This window comes from Leptonychotes weddellii, chromosome 12, assembly GCF_054177405.1.
Source record: "Leptonychotes weddellii isolate Sample4059 chromosome 12, ASM5417740v2, whole genome shotgun sequence".
NCBI lineage: Eukaryota > Metazoa > Chordata > Mammalia > Carnivora > Phocidae > Leptonychotes > Leptonychotes weddellii.
Genome location: NC_138380.1, coordinates 68,332,053 through 68,341,010, shown reverse-complemented (window position 1 = coordinate 68,341,010; position 8,958 = coordinate 68,332,053). Strand labels below are relative to the sequence as shown.

Sequence of the window (8,958 nt, the reverse complement as noted above, 5' to 3'; positions counted from 1 at the left end):
CAAAAAACTATCACCTAAGTCATTTGTCTTTCTCTAAAAGAAAATGGACTATAAAAAACAAAAATGCGGCCCAGAGGAATTTAAGAAATTCACTGTTAATGCAAGCAAAAGAAAACATAATTTGTATTTGTTTCTATTATAAGCTGCCCAAATTCTGTCTTATTCATTATACTAATATTTTATTCTATCTTCTTGTTTTCTATTTTTAAAAAGGCTAATAGAGTCATAAAAGGTCAATATTGATAGGAACCTCAAAGAACTCTTGGTCTCAGCCCCTACTTCTATAGATGAAAAATGAAATTCAGAGAGAAGTAGGGACTATCCCAAAGTGCACTCAGCCTGAGAATGGCAAAGCAAGGGATAAAATTCAAGTCTCTTGAATCTCTGTCCAAGGTTCTTTTCATGTTATCATGCTCATGGAGAGAGAACATGACGCAGCATGAATGATAATTTTAGATTTATTTCACAGATGGTAACCTCAAATGGCAATCATTCAGTTACACAGCTACAATAGTAACATTATTTTACCCATTAGTGAAGTCAGTATAGCTCCAGTGCAAGAAGCGAGCATTTGCTGAAGAGGTGTCACTTTGATAATCTGTGGCCCCTCTGATTCAGGATCCATATTTTTAACTGACTGAAGAAAAATCTGTTAAGGAAAAGATGTAAAATAAAAGTTTAATGAAAATGCCCTTAAGTTTGATTGCTATAAATTAAATAAACTATAAAAACAACAACCAGTATTAGTATCGAAGCACGTTGTTGACCAGTATCAAAAATAAATACTTAAGTTCTATACAAAGGCAATACACAACTATCATTAATAAAATATGTACTCTGATTTTCCAAAAACAACAATGCACTTCAGCTGTGTGAGCAGCAACATATTTGTAAGACAGGTAAGAGAGCAAAAAGAAAACAGACTCTGGCCATGTAAGAGAATGAAGGCACCTGACCAGTAAGTCTCAGAATTTGTGCATTTAGCCTCAGGAGAACTACTCAGATACTCTAATGGACAGTTAGCAAATATATCACTATTTGTACTGCATACCAAAAGCTGATACAAAGGTATAAAATAAAAACATATAATCTTCAAAAGAAGCATTATCTTAGAAAAATTTGATGAGAAAATATATACTCCTTTGTAAAAAGCCAGTTACTATAACCACTAGCAATATAAGGGTGTCATCTTTTCAAACGTCTATGTACACACAAATATATGTGTGTGTCCATATGTATATAATATATACAGACACACATGTACATGCAGATTACATAACTGATCAAGTATGTACAAATATTCATAGATCTGTGTACATGCATCTTTTTAAAAAATCTTGTTTAAAGGGGTGCCTGGGTGGCTCAGTCGTTAAGCGTCTGCCTTCGGCTCAGGTCATGCTCCCAGGGTCCTGGGATCGAGCCCCACATCGGGCTCCCTGCTCAGCGGGAAGCCTGCTTCTCCCTCTCCTACTCTCCCTGCTTGTGTTCCCTCTCTCGCTGTGTCTCTGTCAAATAAATAAAATCTTTAAAAAAAAAAAATCTTGTTTAAAAATCATAAATAGGTTCTGATGCCTCGGTGGCTCAGTCAGTTAAGCATCTGACTCTTGGTTTCAGCTCAAGTCATGAGCCCAGGGGTCATGAGACCAAGCACCATGTCCGGCTCCATGCTCAGTGCAGAGTCTGCTTGAGATTTTCTGCTTTTCCCTCTCCCTCTGCCCCTCCCCCTACTTTCGCAAGCAAGGGCTCTCGCTCTCAAACAAAATCTTTAAAAAAATAAATATTCCTATTGTTTAGTAGCCAGAGTGGACACTTAAAAATATATTACAGACACTGTATCAATAAATATAGATGTACATTATCATTTTTAATACAGTTTTGATTATATTTAATCAGTCTCATATTGTTAGATATTTATGTTACTGTCAAATCTTCCTTATTCATTTATTCATATACTCTTATATAAGTATTTCCATATACACAACTTTTTGTAGTCTTCCTAGAATTACTATAGAAGAAAAAGTAAGATTGTGAGGCTCAACTAAAAACTTGAGACAAATTGCCAAAATGCTTTCCAGAAAGGATGGACCAATTTACACTTCCATTGTAAATAAATGAATTCCTATTAATCTAGAATTTCACCAAACTCTCTCTCATTACATACCACTTATTTTTTTATGAACAGTTTGAAAGTAGTTTGCATATAACACACGCTGTTATTATAATTACCTCAGAATATTCTTGTATTTCACAGTAACATTATCAAATTGAGGAAACTCAGTACTCTATAGTTTATATTCCAATTTTACCAATTATCCCAATAAGGAACTTTATAAAAATGAATGGTAGTTTTATTGTTTCTTTAGACTTTTATTATTACTCACCTGGTTTAAGTCTTTTCCTCAACTCTATGCTCCAGTATTTGATTGATTGTAACATCAGTAGCTGAAAATCTGTAGTGAAAAATGAAAGTAATTGTCTTATCTTTTCACACAAGATATGGAGAACCTAAAGGAAAGGAGCATGTAAAAAAACCTTGGGCGCCTGGGTGGCTCAGTCATTGGGCGTCTGACTTCGGCTCAGGTTATGATCCCAGGGTCCTCGGATTGAGCCCTGCATTGGGCTCCCTGCTCAGCGGGAAGCCTGCTTTCTCCCTCTCCCACTCCCCTTGCTTGGATTTCCTCTCTTGCTGTCTCTCTCTCTGTCAAATAAATAAATAAAATCTTTAAAAATAAAATAAAAAATTTAAAAACCTTAAAAGACAAGTCAACAAATATTTACTGAAATACCTCCTATTAAGTGCTTTAGGAATATGAAGAGCATTCCACAAATGCTCACATTACATTTATTAAACTTCATTTATAAAACTTCATTTAGTATAATAAACTTCAGGGCAGCTGGGTGGCTCAGTTAAGCGTCTGCCTTTGGCTCGTGATCCCAGGGTCTTGGGATCAAATCCGTCGGGCTCCTTCCCCAGAGGAGAGTCTGCTTCTCCCTCTCCTGCCCCTCCCCCTGCTCGTGCTTGCTCTCTCTCTCTCAAATAAATAGAATCTTAAAAAAAAAAAAAGTATAATAAACTTCATTTATTAAACTTCATTTATAAAACTCCACTCTGTCCCAGTAAATTTATTCTGCTTAAAAAACAAACAATTCTCAAGGTGCCTAGGTGGCTCAGTTAAGTGTCTGACTCCTTTATCTCAGCTCAGGTCTTGATCTCAGGGTCATGAGTTTAAGCCCGGTGTTGGGCTCCACACTGGGCATGGAGCCTACTTAAAAAAACAAAACAAAACAAAAAATTCTAGAAGCTGAACACTTTGATCAATCTTAGTATCATGAGTCAATTAGATTTTGAGACACAAAATTAAGTAACCAGCATTATCTATGAAGTATTTTTTTTTGGAAAAAAAAAACTTTAATTTTAATCTAAACAATCCATTAGATCTAAGTTCCAATTTATAGAAAATTAAGAGACTAAAGTAACAGGGTAAAGGATACCACAAAACAGGATAAGCTGTCATACGATATAAGACTACTGTCTTGGTTCTTCAACAACTACCATTAAGGTGGGAAAAAGGTAGCAGGAAGGGAGAAATGTTCTAGAAGAAGGGAATCTTCTGAGAGTTACCGACCAAATACATCCCGGTTCAAATAAATAAAATTTTAAAAGTCAGTTTGAGAGTACATAAATCTGAACATGGACTGGATATTAGATAATATTAAAAATTATTATTTTTTGGTGAGATAATGGTATTATAACAAAATCAGTTTAATACCAGTTATAATGGAAGTGTCTTTTTAAAGAGATTCATACTGTAAATATTAAGGGCTAAATTTCAGAATAGTTGTAGTTCACAATACTTCAGAAAAAATAAATATTCTAATGTTAACAATCTGCTAAATCTAGGTGGTAAGTATACCATAAATATTTTTACTGTTCTATTATTTTTCTGTATATGGAAAAATCTGAACAACAGGATTTTTAGTTTGTGAAACTTAGTAGAATCTTTAGGTCTAAGAAAATACTTCTAACATTCATTTATATGAACATGGTTAAGTGGGAAAATAATATACATATGCTAGAATATGGGTACACTCCTTCTCCAGAAGTAAAAAGTAAAAAGGCCTACAATGCTTTATTTTGACATCCATTCGAGCAAAGTTGTCACCTGGATATGCTCAAACCTGAACTAAAGCCAGAAAAACTGATACAAAAGCAAAAATGAACTCTTGGGACTTCAAGATAAAAACCTGAACAGTGAAGGAAACAGTCAACAAAACTAAAAGGCAGCCTGTGGAATGGAAGAAGATATTTGCAAATGACATAGGTGAAAAAGGGTTAGTATCCAAAATCTATAAAGAACTTATCAAACTCAACACCCCCCAAAACCCAAATAATCCAGTTAAGATATGGGCAGAAGACATGAATAGATACTTTCCCAGAGTAGACATCCTGATGGCCAACAGACACGTGAAAAGATCTGTAACTTCACTCATCATCAGGGAAATACAAATCAAAACCACAATAAGATACCACCTCACACCTGTCAGAATGGCTAAAACTAGTAACACAGGGAACAACAGGTATTAGCACGTATGTGGAGAAAGGGGAACCCTCCTACACTGTTGGTGGGAATGCAAGCTGGTGCAGCCACTCTGGAAAACAGTATGGAGGTTCCTCAAAAAGTTGAAAATAGAACTACCCTATGATCTAGCAATTGCACTAATAGGTATTTACCCGAAGGATACAAAAATACTGATTTGAAGGGGCACATGCACCCTCATATTTATAGCAGCATTATCAACAATAGCCAAATAATGGAAAGCCCAAATGTCCATTGACTGATGAATGGATAAAGGAGATGTGAGGGATATATATATATACACACACACATATACACACACACACATATATATGCACACACATATATGTACACACACCCACACACAATAGAATATTAGTCATCAAAAAAATGAAATCTTGCCATTTGCAATGATGTGGATGAAACTAGAGTGTATTATGCTAAGCAAAATAAATCAGAGAAAGACAAATACCATGTGATGTCACTCATGTGGAATTTAAGAAACAAAACAGATGAACATAAGAAAAGGAAAAAAAAAGAGAGGGAAGTAAACCATAAGAGACTCTTAACTATAGAGAACAAACTGAGGGTTGATGGAGGGGAAATGGGCTGGCAATGGGCTAAATGGATGATGGGTATTAAGGAGGGCACTTGTGTTGAGAACTGGGTGTTATATATAAGTGATGAATCACTAAATTCTACTCCTGAAACCAGTTATCACACTATGTTAACTAACTAGAATTTAAATAAAAATTGAAAAACAAAGGATTAGGGGAATATCCAAGTCAGAAGATAGTAAATCACACACACTTCGTATCAGAATTTTTAGTTTTTTTCAAATTTATGTTAAATGCAATCTCATAGTCTTGATTTACCTTCCCCTGCTCAGTAAATGATGCTGAGCATCTCTTCACCTGGCAACCACCATTCTACCTTCTCAAGAATTTTACTACTTTAGATACTTATATAAGTGGAAATGTGCAGTATTTCTGTTTCTGTGACTGACTCATTTTACCCAGCATAATACTCTAAAAGTTTAAATATGTATTATATGACAGGATTTCCTTCATTTAAAAGGCTAAATAGGGGCACCTGGGTGGCTCAGTGGGTTACACATCTGACTCTTGGTTTCAGCTCAGGTCATGATCCCAGGGTCATGGAATCAAGCCTCGCATTGGGCTCCATGCTCAGTGTGGAGTCTACTTGAGATTCTCTCTCCCTCTGCCCCTCCCCCTGCTCATGCATCCCTCTCTCTCTCTCTAAAATAAATAAAAACTTTTTAAAAAAGGCTAGGGGTGCTCAGGTGGTTTAGTCGGTTAAGCATCTGCCTTTGGCTCCGGTCATGATCTCAGGGTCCTATGATAGAGCCCTGCATCTGGCTTCCTGCTCCACAGGGAGTCTGCTTCTCCCTTCCTCTTTGCTCCTCCCCCTGGCTTGTGTGCACGTGCTCTCTCTCAAATGAATAAAATATTTTTTCTTTAAGATTTTATTTATTTATTTGACAGAGAGAGACAGCGAGAGAGGGAACACAAGCAGGGGGAGCTGGAGAGGGAGAAGCAGGCTCCCCGCTGAGCAGGGAACCCGATGTGGGGCTCGATCCCACGACGCTGGGATCATGACCTTGAAGGCAGACACTTAACGACTGAGCCACCCAGCGCCCTCATATGAATAAAATATTTTTAAAAAAATTTTTTAAAGGCTAAATAATACTCTATTATATGTATATACAACATTTTCATTATCACTTCACCTATTGATGGGCAAAAAATTTAGACTGTTTCCACCTCTTGAACTGTGTATAATTCAATGAACATGGGATTTCAAGTATCTTGAGATTCTGATTTCAATAATTTTAGATAAATATCCAGAAGTGGGATTGTTAAATCATATGGTTGCTCTATTTTAAATTTTTTGAAGAACCAAAACCATTTTCCATAGCAGCTATGCCATTTTACCAACAATGCACAGGGTTCTGACTTTCCACGTCTCCATCAGCACTTATTTTCTGCTTTTGTCTTTAATAATCGCCATCATAAAAAGTATGAAGTGACATCCTGTGACTTTGATTTCATTTGCCTGGTAATTAGTGATGCTCAGTGTCTTCATATTCCTGTTGGTCATTTGTATGTTTTCTTTGGAAAAATGTCTATTAATGTCCTTTATCCATTTTTTATTCTAGTTATTTGTTTCTTACTGAGTTGTAGGAGTTCGTTATGTATTTTGGATACTAATCTCATATCAGATGTATGGTTTGTAAATATTTTCTCCCATTCCAGAGACTATCTTTTCACTCTTGATTTTGTCTGTAGCTGTATAGAAGCTTTTTAGTTTGATGTAGTCAAAACTGCCTTTTGCAGTTTTGCAAAAGTTTGACAGTAATGTCAGTGCTTTTGGTGTTATATACATGAAATCATTGCCAACATTAATGTTATGAAGTTCTTATTTTTTCACCTAGGAGTTCTATAATTTTAGGTCTTACAGTGAAGCCATTAATCCACTCGGAATTGATTTTTGTGTGTGGTGTGAGAGAAGGGTCAAAATTCTTGTTAACGTAGTGAAGTTTATCTGTCTTTCCCTTTATAGACAACACCTTTCGGATTCTTCTTTAAGCAATCTTTCTTTACCCAAGAGTCCAGAAGATACCTGCCTACATTCTCTCCCTATGTATTTTAAAGTTGTGCTCCTGACAAATCTTAAATCCTTAATTTATGCAGAATTTTTAAAATAGCATGTGAAATAGGGAACCAAGTTCATTTTTTCCCATGTGAAAACAAATACTTTCTCCAAGCTCCAATTTTTTAGAAAGATTTTATTTATTTAGTTGGGGGGGGGGGTTGTCTGCTGGGGGAGGGGCAGAGGGAGAAGCTGACTCCCCTGCTGAGCAGGGAGCCCAATGTGGAGCCTGATCCTAGGACCCTGGGACCATGACCCCAAGGCAAAGGCAGACACTTAATGACTGATCCACCCAGGCACCCCCAAGCTCCAATTATTAAATAATCCCTCTTTTATCCTCTAAACTGATAACTACTTCGTTATACCTAAATTCTATTCCTTTGTGGAACTGTTTCTAGGCTCTCTATTCTATTCCACTGATTGACTTCTCTATCCTTAAAGTGTATCAGACTGTACTACTATGGAGTCATAACAAGCCCTTATATTTCGTAGGGTAGGTCCACCCTACCTGTTCTTCAGAAGTGCCATGGTTGCTCTTGGCCCTCAGGTCCTTCACGTAAGTTTAAAAATCTTCTAAGTTCCTTGAAAAATCTCTTTAGGATTTTAGTTGGAATTGCATTGAATCTATAGATAAAGATAATATCTATGAATACAGTCTCTTCTTACATTTATTCGAGTCTTCCTTAACGTTGTGAGAAGTTTTAAAATTTGTCGTACAGATATCTTTGTGCCATTGCTGTGACAGATCAACTCTAGCTATCCAGTAGTTGCTAATACTAATATAAACAGTATTTCCCTTCTAATTATATATTCTCTCTGCTGTTAAGATATGGAAATAATTTTGTACATTAACCTTATATCCAGCCAACCTTACTAAAGAAAAACCACTGATTGTAATTGATTTATAGACTCTAGTTTTTTCCCATAAAAGTTTACATTGTCTGCAAATAGTAAGTTTAATTTCTGCCCTTCACACTCAGCATATTACAATTTAGTTTTCTTATTGTAAAGGCAAGGATCTTCAACATAATATTAAAAAGTGGTAAAAATGAGTATTCTTATTTCATTCCTGAATTTTAAAAAAAATTCTAGGATTCCACATTAGGATAATGTTTGCTCTGATACTTATTTTTTTTTACACACAATTCATCTTTTTTTTTTTTTTTTGATTCCCCATGTAAGTGATACCATGCAGTATTTGTCTTTCTCTGTCTTGCTTATTTCATATAGTATAAACTTAAGGTCCAACCACCTTTTCCCAAATAGCAGGATTTCCTTTTTTCTCATGGCTGAATAATATTGCAATGTATATACACATGCATCACATTTTAAATTTTACTTATCTTTTAAACATTTTAAATTGAAGTATAGTTGACAGAATATATCAAGTGTCCAACATGGTAACTGGACAATTATATATGTTACAAAATGTCATGATATAGTTATAATCTGTCACTACGAAGTTATTAAAATGTTATTGACTATATTCTCTATGCTGCACTTTTCATCCTGCCTTATTTTAGAACTAAAAGTTTGTACCTCTTAACCCTGTTCACCTATTTCGCCCAGTCCCCCACTGCCCTCATGTCTGGCAACCACCAATTTGTTGTCTATACATATGAGTTTTTGGGTTTTCTTTACAATGTCTTCATTTGTTTTGCTTTTTTGATCCCACAAATATGTGAAATCATATAATATTTGACTCTAT

At 35.6% G+C, this 8,958-nt stretch overlaps 1 protein-coding gene across 5 annotated transcripts in view; it reads right to left on the bottom strand.

The window, feature by feature from the left end:
• Positions 1–8,958, bottom strand: part of SLC25A40 (solute carrier family 25 member 40) — a 51,973-nt gene that overhangs the window by 27,400 nt on the left and 15,615 nt on the right. For 2 of the 5 annotated variants that reach the window (XM_081800606.1, XM_081800601.1), the window contains exons 2-3: positions 2,382–2,505; positions 529–649 (exon numbers count right to left, since the gene is read on the bottom strand). In XM_081800606.1, the coding sequence (XP_081656732.1) occupies positions 529–625 (97 nt within the window). In that variant the 5' untranslated portion in view covers positions 626–649; positions 2,382–2,505. Of the gene's footprint in view, positions 1–528; positions 650–2,381; positions 2,506–7,758; positions 7,875–8,958 lie in introns of all 5 variants that reach the window. The other 3 variants (XM_081800602.1, XM_081800603.1, XM_081800605.1) reach the window with 3 other exon arrangements.